Genomic DNA, 22,489 nt, shown 5'->3' on the forward strand with positions numbered 1-22,489 from the left:
TTGACGCCCATTGTCGAATGTCGAATCCACCACGCTTCAATATTTCGATCACTTCGTCCCGAATTTGTACGATTTCCTCAAAGGTGTTTGACCCTGATAACAAATCGTCGACGTATAAGTCGCGCATTAAAACCTCGGCCCCCTTAGGATAATCCGCGCTCTCATCGCTTGCAAGTTTTTGTACGGTTCGTATCGCAAGAAACGGAGCTGACGACACGCCGAACGTTACGGTGTTTAGTTCGAATACGCGAATTCTTTCCTGTTGGAGCCAAAAAACTCGTTGGTACCGACGATCGCTAGGGGCGATCCAAATTTGTCGGTACATTTTCGCGATGTCCGCGGTAATCACAAATTTATAACTGCGAAATCGTAAAAGATGCTCGATTAGTTTCAATTGAATAGTCGGGCCGACCATCAGCGTATCGTTAAGCGACACTCCCATGCTTGTTTTGGCGGACGCATCGAAGACAACTCGGGTCTGCGTCGTAGCCCTTGTCGCCTTTATGACCGCGTGGTGTGGGAGATAATAACCGGGTAGTGATTCGTCGACAACGAGTGACATATGGCCTAGTTCTATGTACTCATTCATAACGCGATGATATTCCGCTTTAAGGACCGGGTCCGCGTTAAGCCTTTTTTGCAAGCCAGCAAATCGTCGCAAAGCCATAGATCGCGAATCACCGAGGTCTCGATCGGCGCTGCGGAACGGCAGACGAACGACGTACCGTCCCGACGGTTCGCGAGTGACGTTTCGAATGAAATGAGTTTCACAGCTTGTATTTTCCGATAATTTTCTTTGACTAGCGTTTGCATCATCGAGCAACCAGAATTTTTCTATTGTTTCCTTTAATTCGGTCAGTTGGCACGACGTTCGTTTCCCGACCGTGGTGTTTGATTTTCCGCCGGCAACGGCCCAGCCGAGCTGAGTTTTCTGTAAGACGAGATCGCAGCCGTCGCGGGACAAATCACATTGTCCGATCGATAATAATGACAACGTTGTCCCTGACCCGATGAGGATGTCGATCCTTCCAGGCAAATGGAATTGCGGATCGGCCAATTTTACATTCCGCGGTAAGCCGATTGATTCGCGAGGAAAGATTTCGTTTGGTACGTTATCAGCTATTTTCGGTATGACCAGAAACGGGAGAGTTTTGTTGAAATTATCGTGTATCGAATAAAATGTACATTCGACCGCGCCTTTAGAAATTGTATTTGCGTCGTCGATCATTCCTACCGTGATCGTGCACGCGCGTATCGGTAGTTTTAATTCTCTCACAAGATCCTCCGTGATAAAATGCGCTGTCGCACAAGTGTCTAATAAAGCGCGACGTTTTAGGTATTGACCGCGTGAGTCTTTGACGCGTATTTGAGCGCTCAGCATTAACTGCGACTGTAACGCCCTTGACGTGAAGCTGTGTGTAATCATTTTGCTACATGTTAAATTTACCTTTGTTGTCGACTTAGGTGTATCCGATTGTATCGTTTCTTGGGTCGCGTGGGTGGATGCAGCAGGAGATTCGTTGTGCAAAAGAGTGTGGTGTAACCTGGATCAGTTTTTGCAATGCGTCGAAGTGCATTTTCCGCGGTGCGAGCGCAGGCAATTTTTACACAGCGATGAACCCTTGACGAAATTCCACCGTTGGTGAACCGTCATTTTTTGAAATTCGCGACACTGGTATGTGGGATGACTCTCCCGTTTACACACTACGCACTTTGCTGACGTGCCTATCGCTAACGCACGCGCGCCATTTTCTCCGCGTCGAGTCTTGACTCCGCTCTGATCTTTATAATTCGGAAGCGGTCGTTTGTAATTGGTCCCTGTTTTGGAACGCGATACATCTTGTTCGAGCGTATATAAACGAAACGCGGTCTCGGAGACGAATTTGTAAATTTGCTCGAGCGTTAGCGAGGTGTCGAGATTGAGCGTCTCTTCCCACTTGACCCGAATATTGTTGGGTAACGCGCGTTCGATTATCCGGACTAACAAGTGTTCATCTGGTGTCACGTCCAATGACGCGAGCATGTTCACGTGTTGGCGCATGTCGTCGACGAGTCGCGCTAAATCTTTATGCGTCGCCCTTTTTACCGCAGGCATCTCGAGGATCGCGTCGAGATGTTTTACGATCAAAATTCGAGTCTTGTCATACGAATCTAGAAGTAACTTCCATGCCGTCCCGTAATTTTCTTCGCTCACGTTGTAAAGGAGAATTTTGTTTAACGCGTCACCCTCTAGGCAATTTTTTAGATATAAGAATTTTTGTAATTTCGTTATGTCTTCGCGAGAGTCGATCATTGTCAAAAATGTATTTTTAAATGCGTGCGTGCGGCCCCTATGTTCCTTTGTGTGATCTGGTGCGCATGTGCAGTAAACTAAAATTCACGAAGACAAGCAATGGCTCGGCGAGGAAAGAAGATCGCGAACGTGACAGGGAAAAATCACCGAATCTTTTACTGATTATCTGCTTTTTATCAGTTATATCCCAATTGGATTATTGTCTCAGTTGATAAAAAGCAAAATTTAGCGTGCTTTTGTACTGAAACAAAAACGCCCGAAGGCAGAGCGCAGCAGAATGAAGCCCAAATGACAGGAGCAATTTAATTAGGCGTCTGTTCCTACTTACAGTAAACAGAGGGAGGAAGGAGGGCGGGAGGGTGGGAGGGATGGAGGGCGGGAGGGAGAGAGAGAGAGAGAGAGAGAGAGAGTTTGAAAACAAGCTTACGCCGATGTATCATATAACAACGAGCTTGACACGGTCAATTTTCCAGTCCTTGTGAAACTATCAAAGAAAGATCGGCAAATCTGCAATATACTCCCGTATGTGAAGAAAGGTTGGCCACCGCAGCTTCAATCCAAATTCGAAAAAAAACTGCCGAATTCGAAAAAGCGTGTTGTGGAATAAAGACCGACCTTTCAATAGACAAGTATGGATTGTTCAGAGGTTGCCGACCAGTAGTACCAGAAAAGTTAGGAGAATCAATTTCACGACAATTTCACGCATCGCATATGGGTACGACAAAAATGAAAAAGGCAGCTACGTCCTACGTATGTTGGCCCACAAAAGACTGAGATATCAAAGTGACAGGAAGTACATGCTAAATATGCTTCGTGGGTTGGCAAAAACTTGCAAAGATGCCTTTGACTCCTTGGCCGTGGCCTAAGCAGCCTTGATTAAGATAAAATAGCAATGTTCTGTCATTCGACAGCTATACGTTCATAACAGTGATGGACATTCACTCGAAGTGCGTAGGAGCTGCGGATATCAGTGCAAATACAAAATCGTCTGAAATGATAAATTATTTCGCGCGTTTCATGTGATCTAAATATCTCGTTACGGACAATGGTCCACAGTATGCTAGTGAGGAGTTTGCAGTATACTTACACTAAATCAAATGCAATTAAGCCCATTTTTTCACCAGCTTATCATTTCGCAATAAATTGTGCTGCTGAAAATTTTGTCGTCACCTTCAAAGCGGAAGTTAAGAAAATAACGAAGCACGGTAGGACTCTGTTGCAAGCGATTTATCTGTTTCTGACCGACCGCCGAACAACACCACATTGTACCACAGCGTACGGTCCATAACCTTGGCTTATGTTCAGACGCAAATTGAGGATACGAATCGATTTACTGAGACCCAACATTCAAGACATGGTTAAATATACCAAGCGACGCGAAAACAACATGATTCAGGGTCACATGCTGTAGATATAGAAACAGGCAATACAATTGGATCAACGATCATCAGGTACGTAGCGAAAAGCGAGTACAAGCAATAATAATGAAACAGCTGTCTCCAGTCACGCTTATTGTCAAAGTAGAAATTTTCCCTGGAAAAATTTGGAAAAGGTATCTGGATCAGATCATACGAATTAAGGTAGCTGTAAACTCTCCGAAAAACCTAAAGCAAATTATGTGCGTACAGCCGCCCTCGACAGTGCGGAGGTCCAAGCGTTTGATGAAAACATAATTTAAGAAAAAAGGGGGGACAGAGAAGTAAACTCAAATCATTATCTTACAGTTTCTAGTCGCGAGAGATTTATCAAGCACTGGAAGAAGGGCAAAAATTCTTTTAGTTTGTTGATGTTGAAAACGATACCGTAAATATTTTGGATTAAGCTGGGTTTAATTAAGAAGTGCACTGCGTTACGCAGTACTTACATACGTACAGTACCTGTTCTCTTTCTCACTCCTCGTATAAAATGTGACCACCTTAACAACGTGCCACGAATGCAGATGAAACAGAGTTTATTCATCCGAGATATTGAGCTTCATTCGATCCACCAAACCTAACGGTTTAAAGTAAGCTCAAGATTTCTTATGAAAAAAACTATTGTAACGGTTTCTTTAATGCCAAGTGGCCATGTTAATATTTTAATAATTGAAGGGCGAATAATTGGAAATTTACACTACAAGTGAAGATGAAATTTATTTTCACAAAAAGAATACCAGGCACATTTTACTGAGTATTACAATTTTTATTTTTTTTTTATTTCGATCATGTTTCACTATCCAAGAAGATGATCTCTTAATGATGCCGGATACCTATTTTCAACTACTCATTCACTCATCCATTTATACAGACACGTTAAAATACGCCAATAAGCCCCCAAGTTGATTACGTCGCTTGTGTTGTTTTACATAGAAGGTATGAAATAGGTGACTCGAAAAAAACTACTAGGTGGAAACTCTGTTGAAGTGATTCGAAATTAAACAAAAGGTGTGAAGCGAAATTAACAGAATTTTCCAGTACATCAAAATGAAGTGTGAAGTTATTTTACAATGGTTTACTTAACTTCAAAACGCTGATAATCATTACGAACGGTGACACAGTACGACTACCGTTCGTAAAAAAGGCAGATAGAGATCCTCGATGATTGGCCACACGCTCCGTAGATTGGCTTTTTCGTCGTTGATATTTAATGTGTCTACAGACTTCACAGATGTTATATGAAGATTTGTTCCTTAGTTAATTAATTCGAGGTCACATAGACAATGATAATTGAAACTTAGTACGTAAATTGAATTTGGAAAATTTAAACAAGGCACGTGGCCACGAGGTATTTATTTATGGTGACTCATCGCCTCGGCGTCTTCTCGGGGAGTCCTTTCTGGGGACTCTCCGGAAATTGGTCAAGTATGTCTCGTGGTTGTCATATTTGTTTTGGCTTGGCCTTTATTCTGGCAGGTGTCGTCATGTACCTGTCACACTATGTTCACCAAAGGATTCCTGTTTTAGATTTTTTCTTCTCCAGTTGAGTTATGACAAACGCGAAATATGTTTCTTTACCTAAAAGGGAAGAATTGTGATATAGTTTCTACTTGTAAGACCACGCAGTGAGGCGCATGCGTGCGCATGGCTCTCCAGTGTGTATTGTCGAACTGGCTGAGCCTCACCATATCTGGACGACGCGTTATTAAATAAAGATTGAAGTAACATTCAAAGTCTAAAATTGTCATTGAACCCATACCCATTAGCGCAGTTACTAAGTTTTAGATGGATAGGGTGGACCGGGGTCAGCTTTGACAGGGGTCAGTTGCAACATGTAAAATACTCCTGCTTAGAGATTGTACTGTAACGTACTAGTGCGATCAGCACACATATACGACGAAGACAGCCTGGTACACGGACAGAGATGCGGCTAAAGATCTAACTTGACCATAAGATAATCCCGTACATACGTCCGACGAGGTACGCAACGCGTCAACACGTTCCGGTTCAATCGGGATTTCGACTATATAAGGCTGGCTGGCTTGCAATTAGCTGTAGTGTCATGGCATAGAGCGGACCTGAATTATGCGATAGTTGAGGATCAATTTGAGCAAAATGCCATATTGAATCGAAGGAGAAATTAGAAGTTCGATAATGTTAATTCATTAATCCATTAGATAAAACTCAAAAGATGAAGAAACTGTGTTCAAACACCCTTTTCTCAGAATTTATTCAAATTGATTTCGTAGTTACCTAATAGCAGTGAATAAGCGTTAAACCAAATCCAATGGAAAGAAAAATGAAATGAGTTTCAACTTAGAAATTAATTCTTCATAGTTCTTAATTTTTTATTCTTTTTCCTTATATTGATCATTTTTATAAGTCGAAAGTCATGAATTATTCTGTTTGTTATAAAACATTTGATATACGGTATGCACCTTATTTTTTGTAAAGTGTTTGTTTTCTTATCTGACGCAGCTACAAATCGACTCAATTAGAACAGATCTCAGCAAGAGTGAGACAAATTAGGTGTATGGCACTGTATTATTACTGATATTTGAGGATCCCGAGTTTGATGGACAGCCATGGTTGAAACCCCTGGTAGAAGATAGGGAGATATCGCATTCAAAACAATAACGGGCATGACACGCTTGGCAAAGCATACGCCCCACTCTATAGTACGAAGACGGCAACGGTAATTAAAAACTGCCTCAGGCCGTGAGACACGGTATACGCAGTGACGGTACTTCAAAATCTCCGAGTAAGACCAAATCCGTGAAAATTCGCTCAACATAATAGCACAGGGCTTCTTTGGTTAACCAGAACCTAAACCTAAACCTTCCTTCCCTCAATTGCAGAGGTAGTCTTTCTTCTATTCATTACATCGAATAATTACTATTTCATTACAGTCAACTGATTGACAATTACGGCTATCACAAGAGAGAAAGAGAGAAAGAGTGAGAGAACGGAGGGGGGGAGGTGCGGGGGGACGGGGGACGAGAAAGGCTGCGAGTAATGCCAACTGCTAGATCTGAATCACCACTACTGACCCCGGTTACAATTGACCCTAGTCTACCCAACATAAGTTTTTAGTAACCATGTATCGTGTCCTGACGTAAACAATATTTGATTCCAGGGATCAGCGCGTCCTGTGAGACTATTCTCGACGCGGAAGTCGATGTGGAGCGTGAAGCAAGCCTACAGCTGGCTGTGAATGCCAGGCAACCAAATATACGCTTAGCAAGCATCGGGGATTTATCGAGAGTACGATTTCTAATGCCAAACAACGTAATTGAGTCAAGTATCACTATTTTTTCCTCATCTGGGGTATCTTCGGAAGTCGAGGTAAACGTAACGGCCAACTCCTATATTTCATCTAAAGGCACTGAGCTCGCTCAAACAACTTTGAATTCATCAACGGCGGTGTCAGTTCCCTTCAAGGTTTGGACAAACGCCTTTCACTACATCACAGTCCGTCTTCTATCTGGTTCTTCCACTGACGTCTCTGTCGTTCTCAACAACAGTGTCCAACGTTTTTCTGATGCTACCGTGGTCAGATTGACCAGAAAATCGTACCCAGATTTTTTCCTATTTGACTACGAATACCTTGTAGACAACCAGACGAAATCCTCATCCGTGCAGCTGACTACGACTTCAACCAGTGTTTTCTCCTTCGAGATAAATTCGATCAGTGATACCGGTGGAACTCTAACCGTCGCTCTTAGGCTAAAGGACAAAGGAAAGTCTGAGCCAGAAAATTTTACAGTCTTCGGTTGTGTCCACCTTGGAACATTACAGGACATCTCTCCGGAGACTGGACGCTGTTTTTCGAATATTATGGAGTCCAAGCTTCCAGTCCTTGTAACCTCAAAGACTGATCCCGGCCCTATCTACGTCCATATACCCTTTCCGGAACCTGGCTTATGGTACCTAAGCCTGAGAGCTTTTTTGCGTTCTATGAACTGCACCTGTCCCGAGACCTGTCAAGAAAACTCTACAATGTGTCCTTGCCTGATCCCTGCTTCCGGTACAGTTGAAATGAGCGTGGCCTCTTCGCCATGTATAGAAGGAAACTGCGGAATGCATGGACGCTGTATTCACTACATGAATGGAGGTTTTGTGTTTTCTGGATGCCACTGCCTACGGGATTATAGAGGGTTTGACTGCACTGATGATCAGTACGTTCAAAACGATTCATCAGTACTCATAGGTCTGCTAATGCTTACCTTGAGCAACCTGGTCTTCGTGGGATCCATCTATTTTGCTCTTCATAGAGCCTATTATGCAGAGGCATTGATTTATTTAGCGGTCATGTTTTTTTCCACCTTTTACCACGCCTGCGAGTCCGGCGAGAGCGTTTACAACTTCTGCATAATGCGAGTTGCCGTCCTCCAGTTCTGTGACTTCTTCACAGCGCTCCTTGCCTTCTGGGTCACCCTTGTCGCCATGGTCGGTTTGACCCCCCGGTCAACGGCCATCTTGGACCTTGGAGGTGCCGTCGTCCTAGCTACATGTGCGGAACTCAATAGAACAGCACTTTGGGTTTTCATGACGCCCACGATCACAGGTTCATGCTTAGTGGCTTTTTTTTGGATTAAACGCTGTCGGGCAAGAAACACGATTCATTATCCGGCCAAGTGCTACCAATATTACTATTTCCCAGCAGGAATCGGTTTGGTCACCTTGGGACTTATTTGCTACGCCTTTCTGCAAACTCAGATGAATTACAGTCTAGTGCACAGCTTTTGGCATATGGCAGTGGCTGGCGGTGTAATGCTACTGCTGCCTAATCGCAAGCACTTAAAATGAGACGAAATTTTATTCAGAATTTCATTATTTGCTTTATGTATCTCCTACAATTCTGTGAGGAATACCACCGCAACATATATTGTCTAACCAAAACAAAGAATTCAACTCTTGGGTGTTTTTCTACACCCCAAGTCAACAGTTTTACAAATAAATACACTTCCGAATTACAAATTTAGGTTAAATAATAAAGTATCGGGATGAAGGATAACGAACCAACTTTCAGTAACCAAGGAATTAGACTTGGAAGTAACTCAAAGTGTTCCGAAGACTTTCAAAATCTCAAATATACCAAAAATTCGGGTCACTGACGAGGCAAATACATTAAGTTATGTGCACAAATTGTACAGGGAAGAGAATCTCAACTAGAGGGAAATGTTGTTACGCAATGTAATATCTCTTCACTATCAGTGGATATCCATTATTTAGAATAAGTTTTGATGAAATGTTTGTTAAAGGTGGTAAGATATTTGATCTTAAACCGAATCGTGGATCATTCTGATCCAATGTTAAATGCCATTCAATTTACAGGCAGTTGCATTCATTTAGACGTATTGAAGTATAAAATATAGGCTAGTAGTCCAAACATTCGCCTTATATCGTATACAAAAGTGTTAGATTACACCTCAGTAATGAACATGAGCATAGCCAAGCATGTATCGAAATATTACTACGTATGTTGTAACGATCAGCTATGAGCAGTACCCATAACTGTTAGCTACATAGTAAAGATACGACGGGCACCGACAACCACCGAGATTAGCCGACGTCACCCGAATTCAGAGGCCACTGACAGAATGCAGCGGACTTGCGGAACACGGACATGGTGAAGGCACGGCAGACACCGAGGACAATCGAGGTTAGTGAACGTAACTCACACGGAGTTAGAAGATACAGACGGGAAGCAGAGGCAGACTCGCTAGACACGGACATGGAATCGCGAGACTGACCGCGACGGTGCACCAGGGGTACTCGCCAGCAGATCTCAGGCAGAGCGCCGCGCTGTTTTATTTTGCTACGGGACATTGTTCATCTAGAACATGTTCAAGAACTTAGAATCAAATAGTATCGGTTTGAGTATTCAAGCATAGCGCTTAGATTCTTTAATTAAATTTTAATCTTGAACCGATAGAGTCCACGACAGCACGGAATTTTAAATGAGCTGGAATTGCAGAGTATGGAAAGGTAGAAGAGTTAGGGAAAATTTAACATTGAGATCACAGGAGCAGAATCTACGAATCCTGTATTATTTTTATTTTACTTTAATGTTTGTATGATTTTTCTTCTGAAGATTCTTATTTTTTGTATCATTTTCTCTGAATGTAATCTTTGATTAATTGACTCGTTCTTAGAAAATTTCATCACATCTGTACTTCAGTTCGTTATCACTATCGGTTAGAGTTGATATTGGATAGAATTAACAGATGGCGTGCATTCATCACGGTGGTTGGACGGCGCTGTGAAAACCGTGTTCGGGACCAATACCTGGCAAAACGCAGCCTGACCGGCAGCCATGGCTACCGTCTTGGTCTGCAGTTTAGCTATCGTATTTAGTTAATCAGAGGTTGTCAGCTCTGGCTTCTGTGCCAAAGTCTGAGCACGGAGGTGGCTCCAATTTTCCCGAGTCCACGATATAGAAGGGAGCACTGGCTTGTGATCGTGTCTCCGACTAGGTAACAACGGTTAGAAACCCTTGTCTCTGAGAGAGAGAGCAATGGCCTCAAGCCCTTGTTTTCTGAAGCGAGCAACAGTGACAAACGCTTGTCTACAATCAAAGCAGCTCTGGTTATTCCCAAGTCTGCAACAGCTCTTAGAGATTGATCCTACGCTTAGCCTATCAAAGTGTGTACTATTCATTTAATTAATTCTTACTCATTACAGCATCTGAGACAAAGACATTCACAATAACACTACGTTCCCACAAGCATTGACTCCGGGAACAGCCCGCACACGTAACAATATATTGTAACAATTTTTGTTAGAACCTGTTACTAGGGTTATCTAACGCACACCTTAGTGTGTATCATCAGATTTTTTTAAAAATAAATCGATGAATCTCATTAGTCAGATGCATATAATAAGGTCGTGTGTTCAGAATTCCATTTCGTCAACCCATATCCCCATTTAAATTGTAATTCTCTCCTTTCTTTACGGCTTCGCATTTACTCACATAAAAATAGATCGTTACACCGTGACTGGCCAGCTTTCTTTGATTTTTAACGCAATTCTAATATATTTGGACTTGAAGTGTAGTTGATTCTCTAATTTAAGTAAGAATTGTGACCTCATTTTTCTTATATTCCTTTCGCATTTTTAGCACTCAGTCTTGTGGTTTTCTCTTGCCTCATTTATATTTTGTTATCTATATCGCATTTCTCATACTTCATTTGTGAATCTTTTTCTATCTAATATTTCAATTCCTTACTTAATATCGCATCACACTGTCTAATACCTTAATTTCTCGTAACGTGTATCACGCTTACGCTTGCGTCGCATCTTTTTGTGTTTTATAATTACCTTTATCATACCATATTTGATGTAAATCCCTTGATTTATCGTTAATATTTTTTCTACATGAGTGACTTGGTTATCCATGGAACCTCGAAAACCCTATATATCGCAACATTGATCGTAGATCAATCTAGTTTGTAGTATCATCAATACTATCGTAGCTAATAATCTTATGATAGCTCATTTGCTAATCTATCGTTAATTCCTTTCTCTATAGTTCATTGTGTAATCTTCTCTAGCAAATTTTTCTCGCTAAAAAATTTGATATGTGTATTTAATATCAGCGAAAATTAACAGCCCGCCATTCAAAAATGGCTAAGTGAATGTAATTCACATTAATAGCCACATACAGCACATGTGTGCACATATCAACAAGCTTCACACACAAGTCAAAAATGTGTCTCTTCGCGACGAATTTCAAATGTAAATATATTCAACGGCACACGAAAACAAAACAATTTTCGAAATACAGGTGATGAGAGAAATTAATGACACTGTAGTCAGGGCGGCTAGGTGGTCTAGTGGAGTAAGTCTCCGGTAAAGCATCTCTAGACACCAGGTCCGATTGCTGGCTCCGTCGTTAATTTTTCAACTCACCTGAAAATTTCAAAATTGTACTCATCTCTATTACCAACGTACCGCAACCTAGACTTCTACGTAAAATAAGTTATTGTTAATAATGAAGTTTCCCATAAATTTCCAACTCTTACAATTAGTCTCGCAATTCATGCAGCACAAAATTCATGAATGCTCGTCGATACCGATAACTTTCTCCAACAATATCTGACTAAACTGTCGCAATAATACGTACTGCGTTTGCTGATTATAGAATTCTTATATACCAACATATATTATTCAAGCTTGACTCAATCACCTATCTCACCTGTTATTAGGTTCCGTTAATTCGTTCACATAATTATTGTACGCGAATACCGTAAATATTGCCCCTTTGCTAATTATCGCTTATTGTATTAACTTTACTATGGCAAATAATATCTTAGATTGTTATTGGATGCTAGTCATTCATTCCTGATTATTCTCAACTTGCTGATGGTTGACTATCGAATAATTGTATTACATACGGCACTAATATCTGCTTTTTTGTTTATCGTATCAATATACCTTGTTAAATTGTTCACCTTTTTTTTCGCTAGTTATTGCTAATTTATCAATGTATTCGATACTATTAATGTAATACTTACGTTTCGTTCGTGTTCTCGTGCCCCCCGCCCCCCCGTCCATCGACTATTATCCTATTTAATTGTTAGTTGTGCAAAACCGCCACAGGGTTTGTTATATTGTTTCCATTGTGTTTTTTTCTTTCCTAAAAATTGGCACAGTTGCGTCTGGCGCCCAACATTACCTTATCTTTTGCCGAAACTACCCTACATCATATAGTAACGGATTAATGGTCCTCACCTTATCTTACCGTATTGTAAAAATTAAACGTTCTAATATGTATAATAGGTATGTAAATATACAGCTATTTACAAATGATAATCGTTATTTACATTATTTTGAAATATGTTATTTTTCAAAACCTTACTATCTTCCTACCTATATACCTATGCACCTACAATCCATGTTAGTCCGATGTGTGTTATGTTAAACAATCGATTTTTCTGGACTTCAAATACATTCCAAAATAATTTATCAGGAGTTCCTGCGAGCATATTTCAGAAGAATGCATAGTTATATTTGTAAATCAGTAATACGTTACAAAAATTTTTAGGACATGTTTCCCCACAATTTCTGATGTGAGAAAAATAAGGAACGGATGTTTTCAAGCTGTAATCTGATATTTTTTGACAGGCAACGTTCCAAAATGAACCAACAGAATTGTTTGCTGTGACATTCGTATATTGCATATTAAATTAAACCCCGTCGTCCATATAACTGACGACGTCAAAACAAACACAGAGAAAAACTTTTTTCATTTTTCTCTGAACCATTTCTTATCACCTTTTCTACAAACGAATTCGATTACATAAGCTGAAATTCAAATTCCATGAACCTTGCTTCAATATCGATTCGATAAATAATAATAAATGCTGTAACGGATCGCACTAGAGTGTGAAACGTTACGCTCTTGATACGAAAATATATATTCAATTGACTCTAAATGACATCTGATTTTCTGTGTGGGGTGGTGCCCACCCCTTGCGTCTTTCATGTTATTATTCGCAAGTGTATCCACAGCGGGTTGCAGATTAGAGTGAATTGAATCTAGACTGCACTGCGATCAGCCATAAGTTGTGATCTAGATTTTATTGCCCAATTACTGATGTGAAGAACCCGGCAACCTCGAATCCATACGTATAATAATTTGGCACCCGCGATTATCCCTGATCGGATGTTCGAACGCAATCAATTTCAGTTGGGTATCAGGTGTATTACCACACCGATTTTTACTTGAACCTTATCTTACTCCGTCGTATCGCTACGCCTAGGCTCGTTCAGTATTGTGCAGCAGGGATGGGTAATTTCAGAATAAAGAGAGAGAGAGACACTCGACCTGACCAACTAATTCAACAAAATCAAACAAAATTAGTATATTCTCTAGTATTAGCGTTACAGAGAAGAAAAATAATAAAAAAATTAGATTTTATAACGCCGCGGCAATCATCAAAGGAATTAACAGAATTAGTTTTAACTGGGCGTGATCGCTCGCAAAACAGAATCGACATCTAACTTATCGTAATTAATCTAATCAATTCGCGTTTTTAAAGCAACGCTAACTAACTCAACAAAACTTAAACGCAACTCGTCATACGATTCACAAATTACAGCACAACCACATGTAACTAATACCAAATCTAGTTGATTTTACTGAGTTTCACAGGTCGTGAAACAGAAGCTCATGGTAATCATCGTACTAGAGGCGATAATCGCCATATCCAACAAAGGGTAATCCAATTCAAAAGTCGGACTGACAAATCGGAATCGTAATCGTAATTCGCATCGTAACTTAACTTAATTAAACGCCAACTAATTGTATCCGCAACATATCCGAAATTCACAATGTAACGTATTATCGGAAATAACGCAGACGCTATTCCAAATTCTTACACATGATTATCCGTTACAATATCTAGAAAATTACACTACAAAATCTGCAAACGTGACTTGACCCCGTATAACGAAAGTTTAGTTGTACGTAATCCACAACAAAACGAACGTAATACAAAATCAGAATTCTAATCGTAATTTTTCGTAAATGAATTCAGATCAAATCACGAACACGTAACTCAGAGTATGGTAATCAAGTACAGAGAACGGCAAACGAATCTCGAGTACGTCTTCATTGTATTTCGAAAATGGTCATCTGTTACTTCGGCAAGCCGTTATTAATTGTCTCTTGAAATTCGATTGCAAGAAATAAAACAACGCTCACCGTTTCGCAAATACCACACGATTGCGCCGACACCCTCGAAATTCCTTTCCGACCATATCTCAACGATTTCGAAAATCACCAAAGAAACTCAAATAAACGCCAGAACGACAATGGTATAAAAAAATAAACTATTGTTATGTCCGTGAGTAGAGTTTACTCCTGAGTGGGAGGAGTGAACTGGTTGGCTTCGCTTTTACGTTCCAGGTCAACCGCAATCAGGATGAGGATTAAAAAAACTGGAGTATGTTTGATAAATCGATTATATGTTTATTGCGTAGAAGTTGAGAACCAGTAGGAATGAATTGTGTTGTGCGAAAGATATATAAGAAGTCCAGATGTGGAGTTGTCGAGAGTTAGAATAGGAGTGTCGCTAGAGACTTGAAACGTACGGGTGCAGAAAAGGTGTGAAGATGCTAAAGGTTGGGAATAAAATTTGATGAGTAAGCGCGATAGTGAATAGCGTAAGACTACGTAGAGATAAGTGGACAGGACGGAGACCATGAGATTCATGTAAGAACTGTGGGAAAGTTACCGAGTAGGAAAAATTAGAGAGAAGTGGCATGCTGGATGTAACACCCCACCCCCCGCCGTCGGAGGGAGCATAGCGGTAGATACGGTCCCGAATATGGAAAGCAAGAAAGTGGAAATGTCATATACAGTAGACTGGGCCAAAAAAATTAACTATTTTTTTTTTTGAAAAATATATTGAGAATATCATTTAGTATGGCAAAAAAAAAATTTCATGAAATTTTTAGCCCTTAATATTAACTTTAAGAGGTCTATCATCGCTATTTTTGATTTTTAGTAATAATTTGATGTTTTACGTCAGAACTGTCGAAATATTGAAGTGAAAAAATTTATGTTCACTTATCCCTTTATAAAATTAAATTCCCTACAAAAAAGGTCTGATTATAGATTTTTGTCAGACAAGCCGTTTCCGAGTAATTAAGCTTAATAAATTGATATAATTTTTCGATTAATTCTCGATTAATTCTCGATTAATTCTCTATAAATTATATCAATTTATTAAGCTTAATTACTCGGAAACGGCTTGTCTGACAAAAATCTATAATCAGACCTTTTTTGTAGGGAATTTAATTTTATAAAGGGATAAGTGAACATAAATTTTTTCACTTCAATATTTTGACAGTTCTGACGTAAAACATCAAATTATTACTAAAAATCAAAAATAGCGATGATAGACCTCTTAAAGTTAATATTAAGGGGTTAGGTGGGTTTCAAAATTTCAAAAAATCGAATTTTTTTTTTTTTGCTTATCTTATAATTGAATATGTTGAGAATATTCCTTTAAAATTTCAAAACGATCCGAGTCATATTCTAAGAGATATAGCCTTTGGATGTTTCACCCATCAGGCTATAACCGAGCGTGTCGCAGGTATATGGAGGCAGATATATCGAGGCAGCTGCTTAGCTATTGTTCGTTTATTTTTGTGATGCGAATACTAGGCTTAGGACTTGCCGGATGTAAAAAATTCTGTGGTTTGATGGATATAAGTTCCTCATTCTTGAATGCATCAACGTACAATTTTTATGTTGATAAAATACATGAGTGCGTCATAACTGTTGCCGAATCAATTTTGTTGTCTGCTGCAAATCAAGGAAAAAAATTAACGTGTGATGAAAATAATGTTGAAGATACGACAGATGTTACCGTGTCAGGTGATGGCACGTGGAAAAAACATGGGTTTGCATCATTATACGGTGTAAGTACGATTATTTACATGTTTTTTGGTTGTAAATCTTCAATCGCGTTTTTCTCGAAACTACATTTTTGAAATCGGTAGTCACGATTTCTCGAAAACTTATGAACCGATCTCTTTCAAATTTTGCACACTTCTTCAAAATAACATTATCTCGTACTTGAACGAAGGAATTTTTTTTTTTTCTATTCCAAGTAATTTTTCAAGGCCATGAAGGGTGCAAATTTTACTCAAAATAAGGGTTTTTTGTTTTCAACGCCGCCAAAAATGTAATTTTTGTTTTTTTTTTTTCCTTCGTCCAAGTACGAGTTTTAAACATCTACTAACAGAAAATTTTTGGTTTTTGCATTTCAGATGAATCTGTCATGAGTTATCCTGACTACGCCGAGAGAACTTTTTTTTGTGGGGTCATAGCAGACGACATGTCCACGCCTTAATTTTCAATATTTTTCAATGAAAATTTCACAAACTACTTATAAAATATGTATCTTTTATGTGTTAAATTGATGGAATGAAATATTCTGTTGATTACGTAAAAAAAAATTCATAAAAATGTACCTATTTTGAGCTTTTGAAACCCACCTAACCCCTTAAGGGCTTAAAATTTCATGAAATTTTTTTTTGCCATACTGAATGATATTCTCAATATATTTTTCAAAAAAAAAAATAGTCAATTTTTTTGGCCCAGTCTAATATACAGTAGTGGAACATGATTTCAAAGTATGTGCCTGAAATTAGTTTTACAATTTTACTTATTATAGGGAGTGTATGGTATTTATAATCTGAATATAATATGTTGTGGGTATATATGAAAAAAATAATTGGTGTGTCTTTGCAAGTATGTAGTCGCAGTATGAATGTAGTTTGAATATGAATTGATGCGTTTAGCAACATTAGTTGGATATTTGAGGATAAGTGTTTGCGATAGTAAGTTTATGTTTGAGATAGTATGGTTCAGATTCTGGATTGCGTATGAGCGTGAGGCATATAGTTATAATAGTATGGTTACAGAATATTGTTTGAAGCTAAGCGCCTAGGGTTGATGCGCATGGAAGCGGGTCAGTATGCTTAAGATTAATCAACAATGTTTTCTTTTATTCGCTGAGTTGTAAGTATTTCAATTTTTTTTTTTTTTTTTTTGAGATACAGAGTTTGACCTATTCGTACAATGATATCGGTTATAAATTGTTAGAATGGTTGGGAAAAATGAGGCTCCAATAATTCTGTTGCTACATTTATTGTATAGAAATACATTAAGAGTTAATAATTGATTATTTAGGACAATACCAGACATTCGTGGCGCTTTGCCTGCGATCTTGTTTTCGACTGAACTCGACTCTGTACAGAAAAACACTCTTGGTTCTCACACACTCACTCGGTATTAGGATACATACGTGTAGGTTGAATTCTGTTTCGTCAATGTCAGTTACAATACACAGTATAGATATATGTGTGTACAATATAAATGTATAGTACATACATCAACATGAATGTAAGTATATTTTGGGCTAATTGTAAACTAAGGGTATAAGATCGTGATTACAATCATTTTGATGCGATAGTGTACACAAGCATATATTTTACTTATGTCTGTGCGGTAGCGCAACAGCATATCTTGGTAGAAATATGGTAGTTGCCTATTTGTAATGAGGTTTTCGTAAGGTTTTAAGTACTAGTGAGTTTGAAGGAAGTGGAGGAATTGCAATTGAGGATAAATTTGTGGTTTCATTGTGGTAGGTTTTTTCTACACTGGCCCTGTAATGATAGACATATTCTACTGAGTTTGCTATTGAAGAGGTAAGTGTGGGATTTTACAATGTATGTGCCATTTTCAGTTTATTAATATGGACTATTTTAGTTTTGTTTAGCGTGAGGTATATTTCGGCGTTAACGTCATCTATTATGCGTTTGATTACATACTGGCTTTTCTGATGATCTCGGAATTTTGACCTTGTTTCGTTCAATAGGTAGACAGTTTGTCCTACTTCAAACCGTTGTGGGTTAATCGTTGTGTCGTAGTGTTCTTTACTTGTCTGTTTAGCTTGTTTCAGGTTCAACGCGGCGCATTTACGAACGTCTGTGAGATTTGCTATTAGATCGAGGAAAAACGTATCGTATGTATGCGTGGATGTGTTGCCTAGTATCGTATCTGTCGGTAGTTAAGCTTCCGAGCCGTAGATTAACTGGTGAGGTGAATAATGCGTACTGTCGTGTTTCGCTGTATAATAGCAGAAAATGGTGAAACGTATGAATTTATCCCAATCTTTACCTGCGTTGGTATAATGTTTGATGTATTCGGTAATTACAAGGTGACTTCTTCTAAATGAGCCGTATGATTGCGGTCTATCGGCGGTTGTTCGTAGTTGTTTAATTTTGAAGAACCTGCATATTTTTTGATCCTGACTAGTTTTTTCCTCTGGCAACTGCCGCAAGATCTCATCATATTTTGAATTTGCTTTTTCATATTTGGATAAAAATATTTTTCTCTTATTTTATTGAAAGTTTTTGTAACGCCTTGGTGTCCTACAATCAGTGACTCGTGGTACTCTTTGATCATATCTTCGCGTAATCGTTCGTCTGGTATAATTGTAGTATTTCTACAAAGTGTTACTCGAATGTCTGAATCCGCAAAAATGTCATGAATAAGTTGTTTGAAGATAGATCATAGAATATCATCTACTCCTGGTCCTGACATGGGGAAAGAAATGGATGGAATATCTAGTCCGGACAAGATAATCCTCAAGTTAACTAACGTGTAGAAAATGTCGGCAAGTCTGCCCGGGTCTGATTGGCGTGGTTTCACTACGAAGGTAAAGATGTATTTATTGTTTTTCAACCGAGTTTCAATTACATCAGATATTTCTGGATTCTGGTTTTGAAAGGATTCCATGCTTATCAGATTTTCGTCTATTAACTGTTTTTATAGTCCTTCTGTCCAACGACAATTAGCTGATACGAAATGAGAGTAATGTCGCACAAGATGAAAAGTCCGTCATTAGTTTCGGTTACGTTAGGTGTTGGTAATATGTCATTTTGATTTTGTATGAAGTAATCTAAGCAACAAAAGTTATCCTTGTCAATATGGGGGCGGTCCGGATTTCGCTCTTCGGGATTGTCGCGACGTTGTGAGCATGAGGGTGGTAGCGTTGCCATAGGTACAATGGAGGCATCGCTTTCCGTGTCTTCAACAGCTAACTCCGGATCATGTGTCACAGAGTCACTCTCCGAGATATCAGTTAGGTAGCGCGAGGGAGCAGAAACCGAAGCATGTCTTGGAGCTGACCTAGTGCCGGTCCGACGCGTAGGCCGACGATTTAGAGGGAAAGGAGGGATTCTGGGTATTGATGCTTCTGCTTCAGATTCAGAACATGTCGAGTCATAACTCGGGTTTTGACAATCACAAATGGTGATCGTTATGTCGGAGTCTTTAAATATGTGATGAATCATTCGATTAACAAGGTTCCAGTTCAACTTATCTAAGCCGCAGCCTAGTCTTGGAATCGAGAGCAATTCGTCTTTGTTTTGTTCTCAGCGATTCTTTAGGTTTACTAGGGCCTTGAACAGTATTCATTAATTTGTTTTTTGGTAGTGGAGTACTAAAGAGAAGTATTTTGGTTACTAGATTGTAAATGAGGCGGTTGCCATGTGGCAGTGTCAATACGTTCGGTACTTCAGGGTCTAGCTGTTGTAGTTGATCTCGGGAGATTATTTTCCTATTGACTAGTCGTCCCGCGACTCCTCGTGATCTCTTGCAGTCTGCCAAGATCCAGTGAGCTAAGTTATTTCATCTGTCGAGGAGATTAGCGCGTATTTCTTGAATAAATTTACCATGCGTTTTAGTAGATGGTTAAGGTCTGTTACGAATTCCGTCGAATTGAGGGGCGTAATTCCGTCTTTTGCTGGTAGTGGCTTCGGATGTCGGCTGATTCAGTGTGTCGGAATATTTTTCACATGTTTAAATACTACAACCGTGGGGCTTACAGGAGCTTTGGTTTGATCTAGATGAGGTGAGTGGTTGAACTCGTTCCGTAGTTTGCTTGATTGTTTTATCGCTCACCATCGATGACTCCGTTGCGCTGCTATTGTCAGTCATATTGGCACTTGAGTCAGAGGTAACGGCACAAGCCGAGGTGTCTAATGATGCTTTGGTTCGTCGTCTTGGGGAAGGGCTGGTGGATTTGTGTGCAGATCCACGCGCTCGTATTGCGTGCTGGTCCAAATGTTTCATTCGCTTGTGAACGCCGGTAGATAATGATAGCGTATCCGGTTCGCGAGCACGTGTTGGGTGTTGGTAAGCTATTTTCGTGCGCTTGTGAGCACTGGCAGACGAAGGTAGCGTATCTATTTCGCGAGCACGTGTTGGATGTTGGTGAGCTACTTTGGCGCGTTTGTGGGCATCAGGACATGAGCATTCTGTATCAGGTCGTGGCCGTTTTGAGGTAATAGGCAGAATTTGGAAAGAGTCGACAAGTGGATTTCTGGAAAGTGCGTCTGCGTTGGAGTTCGCTATCCCTTTTCTATGTTTTGTGACGTACGAATATTCTAGAATTCACCCTTACATCACTCGGTTCTGTTGAATCGTGGTTTGCGCCAGCTGTGCACGACTCGCCGTGTAGAAGAGTGTTATGAAATTTTGGGCAAAGCTTGGAATGCGATGAGTTGCACCTGCCACCGTGTAAACGCAAACAGTTTTTGCACAAGTTCGAGTATTTTACAAAATTCCATCGCTGCTGTACCGTCATTTTTCGAAACTCACGACACTGATTCATGAAATGTTTTTCTCCTTTGCATACCAAGCAATTCGAGGAGGCACCAGTCATTAGCGTACGCGCGCCGCTTTTACTCCTTCGCGAAAAACGGTCGCTTGTCAGTAACCTCTTGCTTCGAATGCGACGTATCTTGTTCGATCGTAAAAAACCGGAACGATGTTTCTGAAATAAATTTGTATATTTGTTCTAGCATCAGCAAGATGTCCAAACTGAGGGTTTCCTTTTATTTAGTCCGAATGTTGCCGGCTAACGCGCGTTCCATAATTCGAACTAACAAATGCTCGTCCGGTTTCACGTTGATGTATGCTACCATGTTGATGTGTTGACGCATACCGTCGACGAGCCTCGACAACCCCTAGTGCGTGACCTTTGTTTGAACCGGTGGTTCAAGAATCGTGTCAAGATGTTTAACCATCAAAATAAGAATCTCATCATACGATTCCAGGAGTAACTTCCAGGCCGTCTCGTAATTCTCTTCACTTACGTTATAAATACAGGTTTTATTTAATGCATCGCCTCCAAGGCAATTTTTCAAGTATATAAACTTCTGCATATTCGTCACGTCTTCGCGAGAGTCGATCATAGTCAAAAACGTGGTTTTAAAGGACAGCTTCTCGAGATCACCATCGAATTTTGGGAGGTCAACGACGGGTGATTTGAGATTACGCGTGCCGCCAATCAGTGGACAGGTCGTGTTGAATCCACTGACAGGTCCAGGCGTTACTGGAGGAAAGATTGTTTCAATCTTCGTTACAATTTTGTAGAATCGATCTTGTAATGCGTCGAATACGCCTAGCTGCTCGTTATCGGGTTCAACCAACAACGCGAGTTCGTCGTGAAATTCTTCATACAAGCGAAATTGTTCTTTTAGGCCATCCAGACGCATTTTCACATTGGCGGGTTCTAAATTCGCATCTTCCGCAGTTTTTTCGATCTTGGTTAACTGCGCCTTCAACGTTATGCGCTTCTGATTTATATTTTTGACGCGATCGTTCATTCTTACTGAGTTCTGATCTAGCTTCGTGAAATCTTCTAATGAAGCAAGATTGTACTTCATATAATATAATGGCACTTTTGAACTATAACCGGCTGCGTGAACACGAAGCGTCAGAACGAAACTAAAACTTGGTTGATTTAGCTCTCGACACCTACGGTGTGTGACGTAAACTGCTCCCTTTAAACGCTCGCACAGCGAGACAGCGTATGATCTGTGTGCGTGACTGTGTGTGTTTGTTCGTATGTCACACTAGGTGCACAAGGCGGACGTTGACCCGAAAATTGGATGGAGTAAGTCGGGCGAATGTTATAAACAATCAAACAGCTTATATCGGCAAGATGTAGAAACTATCTCATAAGCCGGCTGAGCCCCCAGAATTGGATCCCACTTCTGACACCATTTTGTATGGTCGAAGCATCTTCAATTCAAAGTTACTTCGGATTTTCGTATTGGTTTCAATGATCTGGGATTGGAGTTCTAGGTCTATTATGATTTTGAACGATAACTCACAATGATTGAGCTGTCGAATCGTAATATCATCTATTAGCTCATGTCGGAAGAGCCTGAGGCATAGAAACCCATG

General features: G+C 39.9%; 2 protein-coding genes across 2 annotated transcripts in view; one reads left to right on the forward strand and one right to left on the reverse strand.

Annotated features, from left to right (window-relative positions):
• LOC124179507 (transmembrane protein 8B-like) overlaps nucleotides 1-10,997 on the forward strand; it is a 380,831-nt gene extending 369,834 nt beyond the window's left edge. The window contains exon 4 of the mRNA XM_046563978.1: nucleotides 6,845-10,997. Coding sequence (XP_046419934.1) covers nucleotides 6,845-8,517 — 1,673 coding nt within the window. The 3' untranslated portion in view covers nucleotides 8,518-10,997. The remainder of the gene's footprint in view (nucleotides 1-6,844) is intronic.
• Nucleotides 10,998-21,264: 10,267 nt separating this feature from the next.
• LOC124180664 lies at nucleotides 21,265-21,906 on the reverse strand. Its single transcript, XM_046566409.1, has one exon. The coding sequence runs from the start codon at nucleotides 21,904-21,906 to the stop codon at nucleotides 21,265-21,267; it is 642 nt and encodes a 213-aa protein (XP_046422365.1).
• Between the last annotated feature and the right edge of the window lie 583 nt (nucleotides 21,907-22,489).

This window comes from Neodiprion fabricii, chromosome 4 (genome assembly GCF_021155785.1).
Source record: "Neodiprion fabricii isolate iyNeoFabr1 chromosome 4, iyNeoFabr1.1, whole genome shotgun sequence".
NCBI classification, from domain to species: Eukaryota; Metazoa; Arthropoda; class Insecta; order Hymenoptera; family Diprionidae; genus Neodiprion; species Neodiprion fabricii.

Coding starts and splice junctions, on each gene's coding strand:
- LOC124180664 (XM_046566409.1), bottom strand. CDS start 21,906: ATGAACGATCGCGTCAAAAATATAAATCAGAAGCGCATAACGTTGAAG.